The sequence below is a fragment of the Staurois parvus genome, unplaced genomic scaffold, assembly GCF_062004578.1.
Source record: "Staurois parvus isolate SC_StPar_1 unplaced genomic scaffold, SC_StPar_1.0 ptg001055l, whole genome shotgun sequence".
NCBI lineage: Eukaryota > Metazoa > Chordata > Amphibia > Anura > Ranidae > Staurois > Staurois parvus.
The window spans coordinates 26,056-50,191 of record NW_028318851.1 but is presented as its reverse complement, the minus strand read 5'-3'; the positions used below and the strand labels follow the sequence as shown (position 1 = coordinate 50,191).

Sequence of the window (24,136 nt, the reverse complement as noted above, 5' to 3'; positions counted from 1 at the left end):
GCTGGTGGTGGGGGTGTCATGGTGTGGGGGATCCATCCTGCCTTGTATCAATGGTTCAGGCTGGTGGCGGCGGTGTCATGGTGTGGTGGATCCATCCTGCCTTGTATCAATGGTTCAGGCTGGTGGGGGTGTCATGGTGTGGTGGATCCATCCTGCCTTGTATCAATGGTTCAGGCTGGTGGTGGTGGTGTCATGGTGTGGTGGATCCATCCTGCCTTGTATCAATGGTTCAGGCTGGTGGTGGTGGTGTCATGGTGTGGTGGATCCATCCTGCCTTGTATCAATGGTTCAGGCTGGTGGGGGTGTCATGGTGTGGTGGATCCATCCTGCCTTGTATCAACGGTTCAGGCTGGTGGTGGTGGTGTCATGGTGTGGTGGATCCATCCTGCCTTGTATCAATGGTTCAGGCTGGTGGTGGTGGTGTCATGGTGTGGGGGAGATTTTCTTGGCACTAGCAAGGTGTACCTAATAAAGTGGCCGGTGAGTGTAGAACACAGAGGGGGAGGGGTACAATGAGAGCGGCGTACAAGTATTATACATCGATCAGCCATAACATTATGACCACTGACAGGTTAGGTGAATAACTTTGACTTTTTTCATTACAGTGGCATCTGAAAGTCGATGGGATATATTACACAGCAAGTAAACATGTTGTCCCTGAAGTTGATGCGCTGAATACAGATAAAAATGGGCATCATATTTTAATGCATATGGGGCTTTTGCAGGGTGCCCATGCTAACCCATATCTGCACCACCTATAATGGACATGTGAGCATCAGAACTGGACCTTGGAGCAATGGAAGAAGGTGGCCTGGTCTGATGAATTATGTTTTCTTTTACATCATGTGGATGGCTGGGTGCTTGACTTACCCGGGGAAGAGTTGGCACCAGAATGCAGTAAAGGGAGAAGGCAAGCTGCACCGCCGCGCTGTTTTCAAATTTGAGAGACAGTACGGGGAGACTTCTCCCTATACTAGAGGGAGGAGGGGGGCTGCGGCAGTGGGAACATGTTACATGTTCCACCCTAAAACCGGGAGGAACATGTAACGTGTTCCCAAAGGTGAACGTATCCTTTGAATACCACCAAAAGAAAGCTCTATCTGTCTCAAAAAATTTTGTAACGGGACCGGACTGCACTTGGGTATTTTTGTTAGACTCCCGCTTCACCGCCCGAACACCGACCAAGGACATCACAGCAGACCATACAAGACTAGACGACACCAGTCTTGAAGTAAAACCAGGAAATAGACTGCTTTATTTTACCACAGATACAAGATATAAACATTCAAGGGAACAACCCCTCTCCCTGCATAATGACACAGGGCGGGGCAATCTACATTTAGTAAGAAGACACACCAGCAGACAGTCCCATCAGGAGGGAGGGCTGCCGCAGGCACCCCCCACCAAGCCAATACACAAACACATACATCCCATAATAGTTTGCTCACAAGCAAGACACACAATAGAACAATGGGATGCAACCACATGGCATTAAACAATCAACAACCCCCCACCCCAATATTAGGACAGATCACCCTGTACCCCTAACAGGCACAGGATGACTTACACATAAGAGGGATTTGGGGAGCTGAGACAGGGGTCTCCCCACCTCTCCAAAGTGAGCTGTGTTCCATGGGCCTCCCACCCAAAGTGACTCTCGTCACAAATTTCATAAGGGTATAGTGTTGCATGATCGCGCAATTATTCAAAGTGCTACAGAGCTGAGAGCTAAAAATTGGCCTAAGCAGGAAGGGGGTATAAGTGCCCGGTATTGAAGTGGTTAATACAGAAGACCCAATTTCTTGTATACGGGTGACTTATAATAACTAGCAGGAACGGGGCGTTTTGAATGAAGCAGGCCTTGTTTAAACAGAATATGGAGGAAACGATTTTGTCAGCCGAACCTGAAAGCATAAACAATGCAGATAAATAACGCTGCGTGCTTATTACGGAGTCTTTTGTTTTGCCTAATCCATTTAGCAGATCCGGGGAGGACCTGAATGAATGACAGGTTGGAAGCAAATCAAGCTTTCAAATTCTAGATGATGTTGTTGTTGTTATTCAGGTGACACGTTGAGAAAAGAATGAAAGATTGGCCTCCCTCTGTGATGCCGTGCGACAGGAAAATTCCTTTTTCTTTTAAATCTCTCTCCTGTAGCGCAAAAGAAGCTGCGCCGTTTTCTCGAGGAGCAGCTGAACGCTCCAGGTATAAGTGAGCTGGAGAGAGGCATCAAAGAGAGGCGGAACGCAAACGCCGAGAGATCGCTCCAGCATGACTGAGGAGGTGAAAGCGCATTTCTTCTCCGATGTGCAGTACGTTCTGATTTCTCTGAAGAGCCCAGATGGATTTCAAGGAGAAACTATTGTGTGTAAATGCCATGCCTCCATCCCCTATTTACATACATAGAACACATGAACATTTTCCAAGGAACTGTACATGAATACTTTATACATACATTGTAGAAATGATAAAATGGCAAGATGATTGGTTATCACTACCGTGTATCGGTATTTTCAGTCAAGGAACCCTTTAAAATGATGGACAGTCCCGAGGCACCCTTTAAAATGATGGACAGTCCCGAGGCACCCTTTAAAATGATGGACAGTGCCGAGGCACCCTTTAAAATGATGGACATTCCCAAGGCACCCTTTAAAATTATGGACAGTCCCGAGGCACCCTTTAAAATTATGGACAATCCCGAAGCACCCTTTAAAATTATGGACAGTTCCAAAGCACCCTTTAAAATTGTGGGCAGTCCCGAGGCACCCTTTAAAATTATGGGACCGTCTTGAGGCACCCTTTAAAATTATACACCGTTCCGAAGCACCCTTTAAAATAATGGAGAGTCCGGAGACACCCTTTAAAATTATGGACAGTCCCGAGGTACCCTTTAAAATTATGGACAGTCTTGAGGCACCCTATTCTAAAATGGAGTGCCTCAAGACTGTCCATCATTCTAAAAGGGCACCTCATTCTAAAATGTGAAGAACTATTTTAATAGTTTTATATAATGCAGCGACATCCACACATGTAGGACCCCCAACATTAGAGGTGATTTATTCTTTCAAAGCAAATACACTTTTTCACACTGGTACTGACTAGTATTCCAATGTTTCTCATCTCCCTCCCTAATGTGCATTCACTATATCTGGTCTCCCCGGACCCTGCATTCACTATATCTGGTCTTCCCGGACCCTGCGTTCACTATATCCGGTCTCTCCGGACCCTGCATTCACTATATCTGCTCTCCCCGTACCCTGCATTCACTATATCCACTCTCCCCAGACCCTGCATTCACTACATCCGCTCTCCCCGGACCCCGCATTCACTATATCCGCTCTCGCCGGACCCCGCATTCACTATATCTGGTCTCCCGGACCCTGCATTCACTATGTCTGGTCTCCCCGGACCCTGCATTCACTATGTCCGGTCTCCCCAGACCCTGCATTCACTATATCCGGTCTCCCCGGACCCTGCATTCACTATATCCGGTCTCCCCGGACCCTACATTCACTATATCCGGTCTTCCGGGGAGACCAGATATGGTGAATGCAGGGTCCTGGGTTTAGTAGGACTTTAAGTACTAAACCGTACTTCATCAGTGTTTCCTGTCCTATTTGTATGCAACCTTTGCAGCATTATGAGACTACATCTTCACCTGTTGTGCTCTGGTGCCGTGCTCAAAATACACAAGCTCTCTTGTGTTGCACTTTGAGGACGCATGCGTATTACAGCAGCTCTCTGGTGCTGTGCTTGTCGAATGTAAGTGAATTACAGGCAGCATTCTGGTACCGTGCTCGGGTGGCACATGCACATCAGACAGCACACAAGGAATCGTAGGACATGTAGCCCTGATGCATTAGATCTCTGACACGTTCAATGCATGCTACATGGAAGTTCGGGAAAGTGCTGAAGAGAGGAACACAGGTAGGAGAGATTTAATACAGCCACATTGAGAATAAGAATATAGCACTACAGTATATTCATTACTGGTTGTATGGAGCTTAATGTGCAACTAACCAACCTATGCAAAGACAAGCGCCCAATCTTCCATAATGCTGTAAGCCGCAGGTATGGAATAAAATTGTTCAAACTTTATTCAGTACTTTTTTTTTTTCTTCTTCTGATTTCTTTGTTCCCTGTGCTTCCCACTCTTTCAATGTTGCTTCCAGTTCATGAGTATGAGCAATGCATTTATATTGTGGTCACATCTGCAGCGCTGTACTCCGACTATGCCTGCCATTACACATTGGGCTTGTGGTCCTACTGCACATGTGTCACTAAGGTAGTCATGCTGTTACCTACAGTAATAATTGCTGGCTCTGGATGTGTTTGCACGTTTTACTGTGGTTCTTGTCCGTGGAGCAAACAAGGGTGGCTCTGTTCCCACATATAGCTGGACCATGGAAAGCAACTGTAGCCACCCTCAGCTAGGAAGTACATTATACGTTTTGTGACACTTTAACATAAAGAACAATATCTGAATCAGTATAGGCCATTGACCCTAAGTTATAGGCTCGTACCTTCAGGTGATCAGATATTGGCAAGTATTTGAGGACATGCCTACCAATACCTTACCCCACTCTGGTAGTCCTCAGTTTTTTTTATAGTGTCCAATAGCTGATGGACATCCTATCCCCTATGGAGATATCACTCTCTGCTTAACTAGTTTGTTATTTTATCTTTGGATTCTGTAGTCGGCTCTTTAAAGTCTTCTAACACAACAAAAGAGGCAATGAATCCACATTAGTGCAATCTTGGTAAAACCTCAGGAACCGTACCTGGACCCCACACCATGGGGATGGCCTGTAATGTTGATTTAGTCACTTGGATCCTGCTTGGGCACTCATCTTGCAACTTTGTACAACAGCAATTTTACACTAAGCGTTTCTTCATTCTTATGTTCTGTGCCTTTTTGTAAACTTGTTACCATGGCATTTATGGGAGATTAGGTTTTGCTCAGTTTGGTGTCCCTTAGATGTTCTTAGGAATTGAAGGTAGTGGAGATTACGCAAGTTTAGTATCTCTAAAAGAAAGGGAGATCAGCCGACTGTCTGGATCCCACAGTTGCATGCAGAATTTCTGCAAATTGAATAAGAGTGATGGAAAGTGCTACCAGTAAGATGGTAAAAGGCTTTTTACCAAGGAAGATAACTGTATAAAACCTGATCTTTACAAGAGGGAACTGGTGATGTGGCTGGTAGCTAAGTAATGGGCATCTCCAAAGAACGAACCTTGTGGTGGCCTTACAAATTAGTAGTTCAAACCAAGGTAGATTACAGAGCATATGGAAGGCTCTTGGTCAAGGTCAGGTCAGAGGTCATATACTAATAAGTCACACAACCAAAGCAATGTACCATGAAGGTCTCAGAAGTGAGGTCAGGAATGGGACAGGCCATTGCTGGTGAAATAAGTCAAGAAACTAGGATATGCGGTAAAAGTAGGAGGACATTAGAGTTCAAAGAAGATGAAACACAAAGAGCATTCACTGAGCAAATGCATTTTAACAGGCAAAACTATCGGGAAAGTAACTTCACTTGAAAGGACTAAAAGCCAGTTCTCACATAAGTGGTATAAGTAGCAAGTGTACCCAGATGTAAGATGTCATGACAGTCTTGTATAGAAAAATATTCTGACCGCTACAGAGAGCAAACCCAAGGAAGAAAAAAGTGTTGTGTGACTTTTCCCACCTTTCTTTCTGTCTGATAGTCTTTCCCAGGGAAACAGCTTTGCCTGCCCAACATAATTCACCCATATCAGGTAAACATTGCAATATTAAGTCAAAGTGTGCATTGACTGAAAGAACATCATTTCTTCATGCTGGTACTCTTCTATTTCCCTAATGTACTTGCTGTTCACGCTCTGCCAGTCTTCAGAGAAAATAGATTGCTAACAATATTCACCCATTTCCTTTGCTCCTGCAATAAGAACATTGCGGCTAATATACTGTGACTTCCCCTTATCAGGACTCTATATTCCAATACAGACTTGTGATCATGCATGCTAAGACTTTACTGCCCTACAAGACTTTTATGTTTGTTGAGACACAGGGCAATCCTAAGCGGTGTTTAAGATGGGTGTAAGGTTCACCATGGCTTGTTCATGAGCTCATTAAGACCCAACTCAACCAGCTGCTCAGCTGATGTAGAGTAGCCTTGGACACCCACTACAGCGCACATTGGGGCAAAATTAAAATCATATTCAATATAACTTTTCAGTAAATGCACTGAAATCCAGTGAGCACCTAACTTCTTGCAGTAAGCTGTTAGAAAAGCATTGACCTCACGTCTTCACTGCACTGAAATTCCATGTGGAGCTATCAGCCCTGCCTAGTTCTTCCCTGTTAGACTACCAAAGAAACCTCCCCATGTCATTGATATGAGTGGAGGAGAGGTATTCTATAGTCCATATGAAATTAAAGAGGAACTTCACTCACCCCCTCCCTTTTTTTTTTTTTTTTTTTCACTCTTTCCCTGGTCTGCCCATTTCTGATACTCACCCAACCCAGAGGATCCAGCGTTGTCCCACTGATATCCTCTGCTGCTCTGCCACCTCTCGTTCCTGCACTGCTATATTGCTTATGACATCCTCAAGAGGCCCAACAGCTCTGGTTCAGCCAGCATGCCTCCTGATGATGTGGCACCAGGCACTCCCTCCTCTTCCTTTGTGAATGAAGCACTTTGCCTCCTGGGATATGTGATGTGCATATCCCAGGAGGTCAATGCACGTCATTCGCATAGGCGAATGATGTGCAGGGGGCGGCGGGACCACACTTAAAAAAAAAAAAGCCAATAAGAAAAAAGACAGCCCTAATTTGATAACAGAGGGGAGGAGGGGTAGATAGGAGGAAAGTGGCCCAAGCGAATCACCGGCTCTGGTTCAGCCAGCATGTCTCCTGATGATGCAGCTCCAAGCACTCCCTCCTCTTCCTTTGTGAGTGAAGCACTTTGCCTCCTGGGATATGTGATGTGCATATCCAAGGAGGTCAATGCATGTCATTCACGTAGGCGAATGATGTGCAGGGGGTGGCGGGGCCGTACTTAAAAAAAAAAAAAAAAGCAAATAAGAACAAAAAGACAGACCTAATCTGGTAACAGAGGGGAGGAGGGGTGGATAGGAGAAAAGTGGCCCAAGCGGCCCACCAGCTCTGGTTCAGCCAGCATGTCTCCTGATGATGTGGCGCCAGGCACTCCCTCCTCTCGTTTGTGAGTGAAGTACTTTGCCTCCTGGGATATGTGATGTGCATATCCCAGGAGGTCAATGGACATCATTCACATAGGCGAATGATATGCGGGGGGGTTGGGGCCACACTTAAAAAAGACAGCCCTAATCTGGTAACAGAGGGGAGGAGGGGTAGATAGGAGGAAAGTGGCCCAAGCGAATCACCGGCTCTGGTTCAGCCAGCATGTCTCCTGATGATGCAGCACCAAGCACTCCCTCCTCTTCCTTTGTGAGTGAAGCACTTTGCCTCCTGGGATATGTGATGTGCATATCCCAGGAGGTCAATGCATGTCATTCACGTAGGCGAATGATGTACAGGGGGTGGTGGGGCCGTACTTAAAAAAAAAAAAAAAAAGCAAATAAGAACAAAAAGACAGACCTAATCTGGTAACAGAGGGGAGGAGGGGTGGATAGGAGAAAAGTGGCCCAAGCGGCCCACCAGCTCTGGTTCAGCCAGCATGTCTCCTGATGATGTGGCGCCAGGCACTCCCTCCTCTTCCTTTGTGAGTGAAGCACTTTGCCTCCTAGGATATGTGATGTGTATATCCCAGGAGGTCAATGGAGGTCATTCGCATAGGCAATTACTGTGAGGGGGGGGGGGGGGGGGTGCAAATAAGAACAAAAAAGAAAACCCTAATCTGGTAACAGTGGGGAGGAGGGGTGGATAGGAGGAAAGTGTTTGTTGAAGATCTGTTTTGACTGGACAAGGCTGATAACACTTTGATGTTATTTTAAACAGAAAATTAGGGGCTTACTGGATTTCTGACAGATTAACAAGTATTTTTACTGTACATTAAAAAAAAGCAGAGAAAATTGCATGTATTTTAGACATATACTGATTTTTTTAAAGATTTTGCCTTGACATACACTTTAAGTACTCTTCTACAGTGAAAGGGGAGGATGGGGCCATGTTTGTGCCAGTTCTTTCCAACAAGATGAAAAACATGGTAATCAGTAATAAGAAACTTCCTAGGATTAAAAGCAACTGTTAATGCCCATTGGCCTTGTCGTCTAATGTTTGGTTCGCCAAAGATGGAAGTATGTCTTATAGAAAACAGTGAGACATCTGACCATGGTTTGTTGTGGGAGCAATGAGGCCCACTGAGATCTTTGTCCCAGTTTGGTTGATTTGTATTATTGGCACATAAGTGGTGGTACTGAATCCTTTTTCTGAATTAACAAACAGCACACTGTGGTCAGAAATCCCTGTCAATTTCAAAGTGGACTGCAACTCAAAAAATGTGAGATTTTCTACCTGTATAGGGAATAGAAATGTTAATTGAGCACAAGCAGTGACCTAAAGAAGGAAAGCTTTTGTGTTTAATTCTTCCTGAAAAATAGCAGTACGCTTCCTGTACCTAAGCACTTCGGTCCTGTAGAGTCATAGCTGTATATCTGCAGTGTGAGATCTAAGGCACTGCTGTCTCACCAGATTTGGAGCGAGTATCCTGTGCTACTCATTGTTTTCCATGCTAGAGTGGAAGCTGTAACTGACAAGCTGCAGTGCAAGGATCTCCTTGCCTATGCTTTATCTATTTGTGGACCTGTGCTTCCTCCACCCCTATCGCTGCTTCTTGACTATTCCCATCAGTCACCAGATCACCAATCATCAGGGCAATTGGTCTGAGAGGAGGAAGCCTCTACCAAGATGGCCACCTTCATACAGAGACGCAAGGAATCATAAAAAACTAATGTAGAAAAGATCAGCTACAGGGAGCCTAAAGGCCAGTGGTGGCGAACCTATGGCACACGTGCCACAGTAGGCGCGCATAGCCCTCTAAGTCGGCAGGTTGCCCCAGCATCACCCCAGCAGCTGAGCACTGGATAACATAACGGGCCATGCGCATGTTCGGAAAGGAGTAGCGGTGACGTCATTAGCCACGACTCATCCGAGCTTTCCCATGGCTGGTCAGTGCACTGCCAAGAATATACTGTATATATTGGACTGGCTGTGAGTTTTAACACATTCGGTTTTATTAGCACAAGATTTTAGCTTGTGCAGGTGGTCAGTGGAACTTTGCCCCCTTGTGCTTGTAGTCAGTGGAACTTTGACCCCTTCTGCAGGTGGTCAGTGGAACTTTGCCCCCTTGTGCTGGTGGTCAGTGGAACTTTGCTCCCTTGCGCTGTGGTCAGTGGAACTTTGCCCCCTTGCGCTGTGGTCAGTGGAACTTTGACCCCCTGTGTAGGTGGTCAGTGGAACTTTGCCCCCTTGCGCTGGTGGTCAGTAGAACGTTGCCCCCTTGCGCTGTGGTCAGTGGAACTTTGACCCCTTGTGCAGGTGGTCAGTGGAACAATGCCCCCTTGCGCTGGTGGTCAGTGGAATGTTGCCCCATTGCGCTAGTGGTCAGTAGAACTTTGACCCCTTGTGCAGGTGGTCAGTGGAACCTTGCCCCCTTGCGCTGGTGGTCAGTGGAACATTGCCCTCTTGCGCTGGTGGTCAGTGGACCTTTGCCTCCTCTGTGCTGGTGGTCAGTGGAACTTTGCCCCCTTGCGCTGGTGGTCAGTGGAACTTTGACCCCTTGCGCTGGTGGTCAGTGGAACTTTGCCCCCTTGCTCTGGTGGTCAGTGGAACTTTGCCCCCTTATGCGGGTGATCAGTGGAACTTTGACCCCTTGTGCAGGTGGTCAGTGGAACTTTGCCCCCTTGCGCTGGTGGTCAGTGGAACTTTGCCCCCTTGCGCTGGTGGTCAGTGGAACCTTGACCCCTTGCGTTGGTGGTCAGCAAATTCAGGTTTAATTGCAGTGTTGGCACTTTGTGATGAATAAGTGGGTTTTGGTTTGCAGTTTGGGCACTCGCTCTTTAATAGGTTCACCATCACTGCTACAGGCAATACTGGTGAATACTCCTTTGCTCTCCACTTTTTGTTGTGCGCATGTTCCACAGCACAAGTCCTCTTTAAAAGGAGTGTTTGGCAATTGAAGCCTGCATGTTCCCTGGTACCTGTTTCACTTTAGTCGATCACATTAAAAGATGATCAGACCGGAGATTCCCGTTAGGTCTGGCTGTGATTGCTCAGCAGGGGATAGGAGACGTTTGAAGGAGAACAGATAGGAATGCGGAATTTCAGTGTGACTGTAAATTATTATTATTATTACAGTGACTCTAAATGCGTAATTGTTTTCATCCCATCGCATATCCCGTAAAGCCCGCGGAACCGCAATGTTCAGAGAACCGTCGCATTGTTTGTATAATTAGTAATTACCAAATTGTTTCTGAACAGGCTCCATCTCGTAATTATTTTCTTTTCTATTCTCCGTCGCATGGCGCCCTGCGATTGATCCCCTGTGGTTTATTAGCGGAAGATAAAATATCCGGAGCCTCGGGGGAGGCTCAGCTGGTTGCCTCCAGTTTCACAGGGGTTAATTCCAGATGATGCCAGAGCTACGTGGCAAGAATTTACCGAAGTACCCATAAATTTGATTAATAATTTTCATCTTGCGTCGTGTAGCGATGGCAGGCTCTCAAGGCTCTCACTTGTGGGGGGAGGGTGCCATGGACACGTTACATGGAAGTGGATGGAAAGCAATGCCAGCACAAGAGCAAACCACTGAATCCTGCTAACAACTGAACGCCTGGTAGCTAATGGAACTCCAGGCAAAAACATATATGCGGCCGTGCGGGCCGCGTTTCGCACGGGCACGAGAGCCCATTCATTTGAATGGACTCCCGTGCCCGTGACACGCAGGGAAGAAGTCCCTGCACTTCTTTGGAAAACGCAGCTTGCACAGTTCCCAGTACAGTTGCGTTTTCCAGAACTAATGGCACTTGCCCGCGGGTCCGCATTCCTCTGTGCGGGTGGTGCGGCTGCACGGATTTTCGTGTGGATCCGTAGCGGCACCCCCTTTTAAAAATAATCCCCTTCTGTTGCTTTGCAGCCTGAAATGAAGACAGACACAGTTTTTGTTTTATCCAGCTGTATTTACTCATAACATCCAAGTGAAAGATATGACACCAACACGCCAAAAAAAAAGTGAATAAAATCAAAAACAGAATCACTGAGTTGGAAAAAGGATCCCCCCTTTGTGTCAGTATTTTGTTGAACCACCTTTTGCTTTAATTCCAGCCTCTAGTCTGTTGGGATTTGTCTCTACTAACTTTGCACATCTAGACTTTGCAATATTCGCTCACTCTTCTTTGTAGAACTGCTGGAGTTCAGGTAACCCCTTCCCGCTGGCGCCTCCCGGCCCTTTAAGAGTTTCAAACGCCGGGAGGCGGGGCGGGTGGGGCGTGTTTTAGGGATCATGTGAGCACCGTGACGCATCGTCACGGCGGCCACATGATCGGGAAAGGTCCCGATTGAAAGAGTAGACCGGGACCTTTAGGTGAGTACCGGACATGTGTGCTGGGAGCTCCCAGGGCGTGCGCTCTCAGCACATATGTTTTTTCTTACATGAATGCAAATGTGCGGCCGCTCGGCGTTTAGGCCCAGACGCCGAGAGGCCGCACATTTGTGTGCGGCCGGCGTAAAGGGGTTAAATTTGATGGTGACCGTTTGTGGACTACAGTTTTAGGCTCCATGTACACGGGACGTTTGGCAAACACTTCTGAATGATGGAAACTGCTGGAAAATGTAGGTTAAAAAACATCTGTTCAGCCGTGTTTGCATAACGCGTTTATGAGCGTTTGGGTTTAGAAGCGTTTTTTTAAAGATAACCTCAGGAGACCTCCCAAATGCCCAGAATGCACTGAAAAATAGTAAAAAATTAACTATTTCAGACATTTTGAGAGGAATAGAGAGAGTAGAAGCAGAGAGAGCAGTATGTGTGGAGATGACCTGTCTTTTTCTGGTTGTATTCACTATGGATCCCATCATGAGTATAATGCGGCGCGTTCTACCATTTTTTTTCCTTCACGCAAAACCAGGAACTGACTGCGCTGGTGTACCGGGTCCATTTGGAAACCGCTTTGCATGCATTTCTGATGATGAAAAAGGCTCTGGACAGCATCTGGACATGGAACAGTTAAAAAACGCTTCTAAACGCGAACACTTATAAACGCGGTTAGCCGCGTTTACAAGCATTTGGCGTTTGAAACGCTGATTAAATCTACTCCTGAACGCAAGTTTGGTGCGTTCAAAAAAAACAACTGTAAACTCAACTGCCTGTAAACGACGATGTGTATATGGACACATAGGAAACCATTAGGGAGAGTTCAGGGGCTGCTGAAAAAAACGCAGAAAAGCTCCTAAATGTGAGTTTATCAGCCTCAGTGTACATGAGCCCTTAAATCTGGTCTCTGGCTAGGCCTTGCAAGGACATTCTCCTCTTTCTCCTCCAACCACTGGGGGGCTCATGTTTGCTGTGTGGTTTGGCTCGTTGTCATGTTGGAAGGTGAACCTTCTTCCCATTGACAGCTTGCTGGCAGAGGGCAGCAGATTTTCCTCCAGAATGTGACAGTATTTTTCCTCATCTATTTTTCCTTTTATTCTGACACATGCTCCAGTCTCTACTGCAGAGAACCCCCCATAACAGGATATCCCCCCCCATAACAGGATATTACCACCTCCATGCTTTACTGTAGGAACGGGGGGTATTTGGATGGGATTTCCGTCAGACATATCATTTTGTGTTTAGGACAAAATCATTCAATTTTAGTCTCTGACCAGAACACCTTTTTCCATGTGGCCTCAGAATCTTTAAGGTGCGTTTTGGCAAAGCTAAGTGGTGACTTGATAATGTGCTCTTGCCACGAAACGCGTTAGGGATAAGGATACCTCTCATACCACTTGTTACCTACTTGGTTCATGCATCTGACTGTCGGCCATCTTTTTGGATTCTGTGAATCAACTTCTTTGGACATTACCATGTAAGTGTGCTACCTGTTTTTACCAATCTCTTGAATAAAAATACTACACTATCAAGATTTCTCTCTTTTGGGTCTTACTGCCGAGTCCCTAAGGTGATCTCCTGATATGAAAGCACACCACCCCTGGCGATAGAGGATATAAGGCAAATTCGTGTTACTGTAAAGAGGCGCACTCCCCCTGGTGGTAGGAGACGGCAAGAGTGTTGCACCGGTGTTCCTGAGGGCTCTACGCTGATGACCATTTGGCTGTGACCAGGAGTAGGTCATTATACTCCAATGCGCTTTTACTTGCGCTATCTGGTTAGTGCATTTTACAGCTATTCTCCTATCACAGAAGTCACGGATTTGATTGGCACTTGGATGTACCCCCAGATCTAATGACTCTAACATCCCTATCACTATATGCACTTCGATTGGTTGGATGAATCTTTATTACTTACCCGACCACTGTTTACATTAATTTATGTACGTTAAACCTGGTGCATGTCATACTTTTAATGTATTTCCTTCTAATTCTGTTGTACATATGTTAATTCCACTTACTATACACTCAAGAGCTGCATTTGTTGCTGTATTTTATTTTCTAAGTGGTGACTGCATGTGGCCTTTCTTGAGGAGCGACTTTTTTCTTGCAACCTTCCCATACAAGTCACATTTGTGGAGGATTTGTGATATTGGTGTCACATGAACACAATGACCGCTCTTTGTCATCAGTTCCTGACACAGCTTCAGAGTTGCTGTAGGCCTCTTGGTAGCCTCCCTGACCAGTTCCCTCCTGGCTCTTTCATCCAGTTTGGAGCGACGTCCTGATCCAGGGAGGGTCTGTGTTGTACCAAATACCTTCCACTTCTTAATAATAGACTTCACTCTGCTTCTAGGCATTGAGAAACCTTTTGGAATATTTTTGGATCCATCTCCCTACTTGTGCCTGTCCACAACTTTATCCCAGAGATCTTTTGACATTGCCTTACTACCCATAGTTGATTGTTTGCTTCAGTTGCATTACTAGGGCTTGAAATGTTCCAGGAAAGCTCTTTTCATGCCGAGCTAATCAAAATGACCACAGATGATCGCAGTTGAAAGTAAAATGGCTGTTTCTGCCATTGAGAAGGTGATTAGCCACACCTGATTGGGTTTAAGCCCCGGTTCACATATGTGCGTTCCTTCAGTCCGCGTTTTGCGCGGGAACGAGAGCCCATTCATTTGCCCGTGACACGCAGGGAAGAAGTCCCTTCACTTCTTCCGAAAATGCAGCCCGCATGGGAACCTCGGTTCCCAGTACGGTTTCGTTTCCCAGTGCGGGCGGCGTGCCATTAGAACTAATGGCACCCGCCCGCGGGTCCGCATTTCTCTGTGCGGGTGCTGCGGCTGCACGATTCGCAGCGGCACCACCCGCACATATGTGACCCTAGCCTTAGAGTGAGGTGATCCTTTTTCCAACTCAGTGATTCTGTTTTTGAACTTTTTTTTAATATTTTTTTGACGTGTTGGTTTTATGTCTTTCACTTGGATGTTATAAGTTGCACTGAGTAAATATAGCTGGGTAAAACAAAAACAGTGTCTGTCTTCATTTCAGGCTGCAAAGAAAATGTGATTACTTTAAAGGGGGGCAATTATTTTCTATACCCACTGTAAATACACAGAATATATATATATATGGGAGCTGCATTTCCTGCCAAAGGAGTTTTATTTATGTCCATCCCGTCCTGAGATTTACACTGCTCTGCAACATGGCACAGCCCTTCCTGAATGGACAGGAAACTGAATTCTTTTCTCCTGCAGTTTAGTAGCACACATAGGTTTTGCCTCTTCTTGTCTGTGACTTTTCCCATTATACTAATGTCATCTAATGTTTCTTCCAGGGCGCCTGTCTTTCTTCACTTCTGGATCAGAAAACTTACACCGCGTAGAGAAATTGACTTGGGGGACTCGATACGCCATAACCATCTCCTTCACCTGCAACCCAGAGCATGGCATCACGGACCCCACCTGGACTTAGCATTTGGTCTTCAAGTGGGGTTGTAGGCCAACATCATGGACTCCGCCCTATACTGCCTTATAATCTGGAAGAATATCATGAATTTAATTGGACATAATGCAAAAACAGAATTGGGTAGCTTTGCAAAGTCATAGAACTGACTTGTGGTAATTAAGGGTAGACAAGTTAAAATCCACACCCAACATCAATGAAGATCCTAAAAAATGTTTTAATTTTTTTTTTTTAATATTGCCCACTTGCCTTCAAGGATTTGTCCAGCCTTGGGGCGCCATGAATTTTATTTGGATTTAACTTTTCATTTCCAAAACAGCTAGAATATTACACATTTTCATTCTTCCAGGAGCTTGCTTGCAGTTCAGCAGATTACTTCAATTACGGAACTACAGCTATCGGTGTAAGCATTTTTCGAGCCAGACCCTTCCTGTCATGTGACATAGAACCTGACCCTGAAATGCTGTATAGACGCTAATGGCTGTGGTTCAACATATGGAGTAATCTGATGATCTTCATCTACATAAGCATTTTAACATACTGATGTGAACCGATGAGGGCATATTGTAACATTTAAAGAATGCCTACTACTTGCGTATATTCACAGAACACCAACTGCAGTATGGGCAAGAGTTTGTGAACACGTGATCCATCACATCTAATATGAGCTTATTGGACATCCCATTTCTATTTTAATATTTTTATTAAGGAAGTTTTTGATTTAATAATACAACAAGCTCAAGATACGCCCACGCAGGGGCAGAGCAGAACAATAACATACATAGATACATCCTGCTGACTTGTATTAGCCAAATAACGGAATGTCCAATGACATCAAGGAGGGACGGCAAAAAGCCGAACCAAATAGTAGCAGCAGCAATCCATCATATTACCGGAAAAAAAAAACTGATAGAAAAAAGGGAAAAGAAAATATAAAAAACATAGAAAGAAATAAGGAAGAAAGGAAAGATTCAGAGAGAAAACATGGAAGAAAAGAAGACTACAGTAGAATAGTCTCAGATCCAGGGCTAACACAGGCAACGATTATAAGAGACCATAACTAGTAGGAGGCAGGGATGGCAGGGAATAACGTATCCAAGGTTCCCAAACCTTAAGGAATGAGAATCTTGAAGAACGCTAGACATCTGTTCATTGATCAGCATAGCATTTATCCGGGTCTTCACCCGACAACCGGAGGGGTTCTCCAAGCTTGAGCTATAGCACTTTTGGCCGAAACAAATAGGTAGGATGCCAATTTCTGCTGAGACAGACCCAAAATTGGGCAATGCAGGAGGGCCACCCTTGCATCCCCACGGACCTTAATATGAAATAACGTTGGCAGCAAACCAAAGATTCTAGGCCAGAAGCCTATCAATCGCGGGCACGACCACCAAATGTGCAAGTTGTCCCCACGTAGACCACAGTTCCGGAAACACCTATCTCCGCCAGTCGGATTAAAGTGAGCAGTTCGGGACATCCCATTTCAAAACCATGGCCGTTATTATGTTGTCACCCCCTCTGATTTGTGGCAATAACAGCCTTCACCCTCCTGAGAAGGCTTTCCACAAGGTTTTGGAGGGTGTCTCTGGGGATTTGTGCCCATTTTGTCAAAACAGCCTTTGTGAGGTCAGGTACTGATGTTGACCTGGCTTGCAAACAGTGTTCCAATTCATTCCAAAGGTGTTCAGTACAGTTGAGTTCAGAGCTCTGTGTGCAGGCCATTCACAATCATGGTCCAATTGATCCCAAAGGTGTACAGTAGGGTTGAGGTCAGGGCTCTGTGTAGGCCGTTCCTCCATAGAAAACTACTTAGACCATGTTTTTATGGAGCTGTCTTTGTTCAGAGGGGCACAGTCATGATAAAACAAAAAAGTGTCTTCACCAAATTGGAAGCACCCAATTGTCTTCCAATGCTGTATCAGTAACCATATCCTTCACTGGAAATACCTGAAATCTGTAATTTGTTGGGTTGAATACAAATCTTTTGCCATATAGGGAGTCTAGTGTTTAGGCATTAACAAACCTTTGGCCATAAAGTGTGAAGGTGACACAATTTAAAAGTTTACACTTCCCAGCACTCTACTGATTTCATGATTGGATTACTGCTGGCTCTCATGATCGGACCAACAATAGAAGTTGATGGGGGAGATTAATCATGATATGATACTGTGAAAGAACTTTGACTATCTCATGTCAAATGCAATGATTACCTTTTTAATCAAGTTTGGGCTTGCCCCAATCTTTTGAGATCGATCAGATAATGCTGAGTTTTGGACCAAAATTAAGAAAAAAAAATCGCAAGGTTTTATTTTTTATTAATGGCTTTCATCATGTTCATGTTAGGAATTTTTGCCCATAGTTATTGAATTGTAATCAGTATCTTTATTTTTTTCTTTGTTTATTTATTAGTAGCATGAAAGGAAGAGATCAAATATTTTCTATGAGTCTTAAACTGGCCATACAGCGATCAAAATGTGGCTAGTCCAGCAGGGACCAGCTGAATTTTGATCCATGTATGAGGTCAGTGCTTGTACAGAAGTTGATCTGCTGAAACACTTCTGTACAACCACCCTGCTGGTTTTTTCCCAATTGATCAGTGCTGCTGGATATAGGTAGCAGCACTGATCAGTGTATTCTGCTGACGGGGAAGTCTCTCTGCTGTTAGAATACAATGCCTCAGCAGGAGTGATTCCTTCATCCACTTTGGATGTGTGGATGAGGGAATCCAGTTGAACAAATGTGTGGGCTGCTTTATGCCTCATGCACATTAAGCGTTTAGCGTCCTTAATAATGCTTTTCATTTAGAGCAGACATTCTCAACTAGGGTTCCTCCAGAGGTTGCTAGGGGGGATTCCTTGAGCTGTTGATGACTGACTTCCCATTTGATGGTGACTGCATAGTTCTAGGACCAATGGCACTTGGCAAAGCCATTAGCATGACACCAATTATCTTTTTAGCCATCCGCAAGGGTGGCATTGTGACCCAACACCTTAAGGGTTGCATTCTTTCTATTGGGAACCGATATGATGGATATTTTTGCCATTGACCTATAATGCATTGGTTTGAGCAAGGGTTCCCTGAGACCTCAATTATTTATATATTGAAGACTTTAGTCTCATATTGAGTTGTCCAGTCAGCAGGTACCTATGAAAAAATTCTAAGACTTGGCCCATCTTCAAAACTTGAAAAAGTGACTGCGTGTAACGATCAAACATTGGATCGTGTGGACATCCCAGTTCTAGAATTAATTATGAATGTTGGCATGTGAGCATTAGCTAAGTCAACACCCATATGTAAGTTTGAACTTAAAGTTCTTCAGAAGTTGAGCCAAGACTTCTCAGATGGGGGGGTAGTGATATTCATTTAAAAAGTAAGGACATAATTAACTTTCAATTACGGTTATACTGATTAGGAAATCTAATTCCAGTAATCAGGTGTACGTTGATTAAATTGATCATTAAAATGCTGCTAAGAGACTATCAAGGCATTATCCTTGAGCAGATACTGTACAGTGGGAGTACTGCCACGCTTTTAGCATTATTACGTGCACTGGTGTTGGGGGTAGGGGGATGGGCAAGTGTTTAAAGCCTAACTCCCAGCCATTTTTTTTTTTGTAGAGTGGGAAATTGTTACATTTTTATTAGGTCTTCATTTCAATCTCTAAGCCCATGGGGTGATTTTCTCTTATTTCCTGTCTTAGTGATACCCTTTTGAAAAATGGAAGGTGCAGATGTCACCAGTACTGGAATGCCATTATCAAGAGGGTTAACCCATCCTCACCTTATTAAAAATGTGTTTTTGTCTATGTCCATGTTAGAGAGATTTCCATGACTTCCTCTCTTCACAATAAATTTCCCATGTAGAGACACAGATGGCTATACAAACCTTCCAGAGGTTCTAACTCTCTTCACAATAAATTTCCCATGTAGAGACACTGAAGGCCATGCAAACCTTCCAGAGGTTCTTCCTCTCTTCACAATAAATTTCCCATGTAGAAACACTGATGGCCATACAAACCTTCCAGAGGTTCTTCCTCTCGTCACAATAAATTTCCCATGTAGAGACACAGATGGCCATACAAACCTTCCAGAGGTTCTAACTCTTCCATGCTTTGTCCAATACAAAAAAACCTTTTGGATGAAGTTGGGCAGACGTTAAACCCAATGACCCTGGGTTCAAACTAGCTTCTTGGCTGTGCACCTGTTCCCATACCCATAACCACCCGCAGCCGAATTGCTCTGCTCTTGTGAGATGCGTGGGGCTGCCATTCATTCTGAATGACACCCAGGGGCAGACTGACCATTCGAGCACTCGGGCACTGGGTCAGTAGGGGGCCCCGTGAAATGCTCCTGTTACCTTTTTATAGGCTTTTTTGGGTGTGATTTAAGTGTGGGCAAGGACACAGGGGCCCCATGATCCCCTATTGCCCGGGGGCCGCATTAGTTCTCAGTCTGCCCTTGGTGACACCCCCACACATCCCAGCCGCAGCGCGATTGTTGGTTCAGGAACCGCTGGAAAATCACATAGTCACAAAGACCACACGGTTTCCCCGAAGATGCGTTTTTGAAAAGGTGCATGAGCCTTTTTTTGGGCAGGACATGCCGCATAGCAGCCCATTCAACTGAATGGGCTGCCGTGCCCAAGCAAAAACGGCCTGCACTAGTGTGAATCAGGCCTTAAGGCGGAGTTCCACTCACTCTGTAAAAAAATGAAAGTCAGCAGCTACAAAAACTGTAGCTGCTGACTTTTAAAAAAACAGCCACTTACCTGTCCCACGATCCCACGGTGCCCAGACCGCAGCTCGTTTCACTGGACGTTCTGTATTCCAGGCACCGGCATCTTCAGTGTGGACAACCGGCTGTGACAGCTTGTGGCTTCACAGCCAGGTGCCCACTGTGCATGCGCGAGAAGCGCTGCGATTCCTGAATGGCTCCATCGTCTTCTGGGATCTGTCATGTGTCTCAGAAGACTACGGGGAGGGAGGGTAGGAGGACAACTTCTGCTTCCAATCGCCTAGGCCAGGGGTAGGCAACTTGAGAGCTGCAGGACTACAAGTTCCATTATGCCTCTGCAAGTCATAGCTGTAACTGTCAGTTTTGTAATCTTTGCAATGCCTCATTGGAAATGTAGTTCCACAATAGCTAGAGAGCCGCAGGTTGCCTACCCCTGGCCTAGCTGAGCGCAGCGGAAGTGGGAGCGGGTACCTGTCAATTTCGGGTACCCGCTCCTCAAAGGTGCCAATCCTTAATGGGGAGCGGGGGACCAATCTTTAAAGCAGAACTTCCCCTTTTGGGTGGAACTCTACTTTAAGGCTGCTTTTATAGATCAGTTTTTCCTTCCTTTTTGCATTAAAAAAAGCAAAAGAAAAACGCTTGACCATTAAATCTTATGGAACTTTTCACAGTGGTCAGTTACGGGTTCTTTGCATTTTTCAAAGTCCTGCAAGTTGCGTTTCTGGTGCATGTTTGGTGAGGGAAAAGATAATGGACTAAAAATATACTTCCCCATTGTAATGAATGGAAACCGCATCAAAAGCAGAAAAAACGCACCCACAGTTGCGTTTTTGGTGGGTTTTTTGAGCCACGTGTCCTTTTGTTTCCACAGGTGCAAATGCACCGGAAATGCTGCAAAATGCAGTAAAAACACATATCCGTTTTTTGTAACAGAGCAGTATGAAAGTAGCCTAAGACAACCTTGCACATGTACTGTATATGTCACAATGTTGGTCTGGAGCGCTCTACATACGCACCTCCAGTACTGTGATCAGGCTGTCACCTAGAGCAGCTAACTGACAACCTGTAGGAGCCAGGGGCGGACTGACCATTTGGAAACTCGGGCACTGCCTGAGGGCCCGGGGTCAGTAGTGGGCCCCATGAGATGCTCCTGGCACCTTTTTCATAGGCTTTTTTTTAGTTTGGGCAAGGACATAGGGGCCCCATGATTCCCTACTGCCCGGGGGCCCCATGAGTTGTCAGTCCGCCCCTGTGTAGGACTGACTCCAGATGATGTCAATACTGTGCAGCCAATCACAGACTGGAGCCCGTCCTACTGGCCTTGGGTATCAGTGCCCACTTAAAGGGCTAACACAAAAAAGCCAGACAGAGTTCAGGCAGGTGTCAGGAGGTGGAGTTGAGAAGCCATAGCAGAATAAGCAGGGAAAGAAAATATGGTCCGGTCTGAGACCTATAGCATGAGGAGTATTGACAGACCCAGAAATGACTGCCTTCGTAAAGAACATTTTATTATTATTATTATTATTATTATACAGTATTTATAAAGCACCGATAGTTCGCTCAGCGCTGTACATTACAAAGGGGGACAGAACATGTGACAGAACAATAACAATATAATGCAAAACATGGGGGGATCAAGGGCCCTGCTCCTTGGAGTTTACAATCTAGGAGGGAGGGGATGGTGGTACAGGAGGAGATAGCTGTGGGGGATGGAGTGGTAGGAAGAGTGGAGGAGGTCGGCAAGTTAGCAGGGGGTGGGGTAGGCTTCCCTGAAGAGATGGGTTTTCAGGGTGCGCCTAAAGGAGAGGAGAGTAGGTGATAATCTGATGGGTTGGGGCAGGGAGTTCCAGAGGATGGGTGACACCCTGGAGAAGTCCTGGAGGCGGGCATGGGAGGAGGAGACCAGGGAACTAGAGAGAAGGAGGTCTTGTGAGGAGCGGAGTATCATTATTCTCCGCTCATCATTATCATCTCATTATTGTCTCTCAATGTATGTTATAACTACTTGAAAACATACTTTTACCTCCTTGTAGTGAATATTTAAAGTGTAAATATTTCCTGAGCCTAATTTGCTCAGTTTTGGTTATATATGCCATTTGTTATATGTTTGCTAAGTGAAAAAAAAACTAAAATCTTGTTAGCTCACTACATTCTGTGATGACTGTAAGCAGTTGGTATTTTTCCCAACTATCCATGTGGGCTACAAAACCCCTCGCAATGTTATGAAAAGAGGAGAGTCTAGTCCTAGGGGGACAACGCTGCTCCTCTGAGTGATCGTTGTCACCCTAGGACAAGGGTGGGCAACCTGCGGCTCTCCAGCTGTTGTAGGACTACAAGTTCCATCATGCCTCTGCAAGTCATAGCTGTAACTGTCAGTTTTGCAGTGTTTCATGGGACCTGTAGAGTCATGTTTGTAGCTTCCACTCTTTGCAATGCCTCATGGGAAATGTAGTTCCACAACAGCTGGAGAGCCGCAGATTGCCCACCCCTGCACAAGAAATGTGTTACTGGCAGGATCACCAGGTGAAAATGAAGCCAAAAAAGTAAACTAATGCAGCTGTCACATCTAAGTATTGGTAAGTTAAAATGTATTACAAATTTGTTCTTGAGTTTAATTACACTTCAGCCTAAAAAAAATCATATAATCATTGACCTTTTCAGTTTGAAAAGGTGAATTTAGAATAGAACTCAGCCATTTATCCCCCTGATATAATAGACTCCCTTCCTCTATTATTAGAAGACATCTGAGCAGAGTACCTGGGCGGATCTGTGCGGAATGAAGTTGAACATTCACAATTGGCAATTAATTTTACTAAAGCCTCATGAAATAAGTGAAGCTGAATAATCAGCGACTCCAGGACATCCAATAATGCCCTATCCATGCGTCAGTGTGCCGCCGCTCCTTCGGTAGGGAGCGGCGCCAATACTAACCCACACTCACCCCATGTAATTCAATTTTCTCTCCACAATCCATCATGAACCTGGGTGCCTTGTGATTAAAATAAATCTCTTTTCAAAAGCATTCCTTTACTGTCATGAATTTATTTAAATGTTAATATAGAGCATTTTCTTGTTCTGCGTCTTTTGTTGCAGTATAACATTCTACGGACGTCACGGTCTGTATAAATAAGGGCGACCATCCGTCAGCTACGCTGCTGTGGTTTCTGGAAGGAGCTTGTTAGCGGATGATAGAGAATACATTGTGAGAACATACAAAGACTCGGGTGAGAGGTCAACCATTGCCATTCATCCTTCATTCACTGTAATGTTATTATTATACAGGATTTATGGCGCCAACAGTTTGCTCAGCGCTGTACAATATAACGGGAGACAATACAGCAACAATACAGTTCAATACAAGAGGGATAGGAGGGGCCCTGATCCTTGGAGCTTACAATCTAGTCAGTTAAAGTAACGCAAAAAATGGCCTGGTCAGGAGGGGGGGGGAAATCCTCTGGGGGACAAGGGGTTATTATTATACAGGATTTATGGCGCCAACAGTTTGCTCAGCGCTTTACAATATAACAGGAGACAATACAGCAACAATACAGTTCAATACAAGAGGGATAGGAGGGCCCTGATCCTGGGAGCTTACAATCTAAGAAACTGTATATACATATATGTGTGTGTATGTATATATGTACTGTATATGTGTGTGTATATATATATATATATATATATCGCCCAGAAGTGAGTCCGCCCCTCACATTTTTGTAAATATTTGATTCTCTCTTTTCATGTGACAACACTGAAGAAATGACACTTTGCTACAATGTGATGTAGTCAGTGTACAGCTTGTATAACATGTAAACTTGCTGTCCCCTCAAAATAACTCAACACACCGCCATTAATGTCTAAACTGCTGGCAACAAAAGTGAGTCCACCCCTAAGTGACAAGGTCCAAATTGGGCCCAATTAGCCATTTTTCCTCCCTGGTGTCATGTGACTCGTTAGTGTTACAAGGTCTCAGGTGTGAATGGGGAGCAGGCGTGTTACATTTCGCTCTCACTCTCTCATACTGGTCACTGGAAGTTGAGCATGGCACCTCATGGCAAAGAACTCTCCGAGGATCTGAAAAAGAGAATTGTTGCTCAACATAAAGATGACCTAGGCTATAAGAAGATTGCCAAGACCCTGAAACTGATCTGCAGCACGGTGGCCAAGACCGTACAGCGGTGTAACAGGACAGGTTCTACTTAGAACAGGACTCGCCATGGTCGACCAAAGAAGTTGAGTGCACGTGCTCAGCGTCATATCCAGAGGTTGTCTTTGGGAAATAGACGTATGAGTGCTGCCAGCATTGCTGCAGAGGGTGAAGGGGTGGGGGGGTCAGCCTGTCAGTGCTCAGACCATACGCCGCACACTGCATCAAATTGGTCTGCATGG

General features: G+C 45.2%; 1 protein-coding gene across 2 annotated transcripts in view; it reads left to right on the top strand.

Moving 5' to 3' along the window:
• OGFOD3 (2-oxoglutarate and iron dependent oxygenase domain containing 3) overlaps positions 1-22,772 on the top strand; it is a 183,791-nt gene extending 161,019 nt beyond the window's left edge. The window contains exon 9 of one of the 2 annotated variants that reach the window (XM_089658178.1): positions 14,890-22,772. In XM_089658178.1, the coding sequence (XP_089514304.1) occupies positions 14,890-15,026 (137 nt within the window). In that variant the 3' untranslated portion in view covers positions 15,027-22,772. Of the gene's footprint in view, positions 1-605; positions 4,100-14,889 lie in introns of those variants that run through there. The other variant, XM_089658179.1, reaches the window with a different exon arrangement.
• The last annotated feature ends 1,364 nt before the right edge of the window (positions 22,773-24,136 follow it).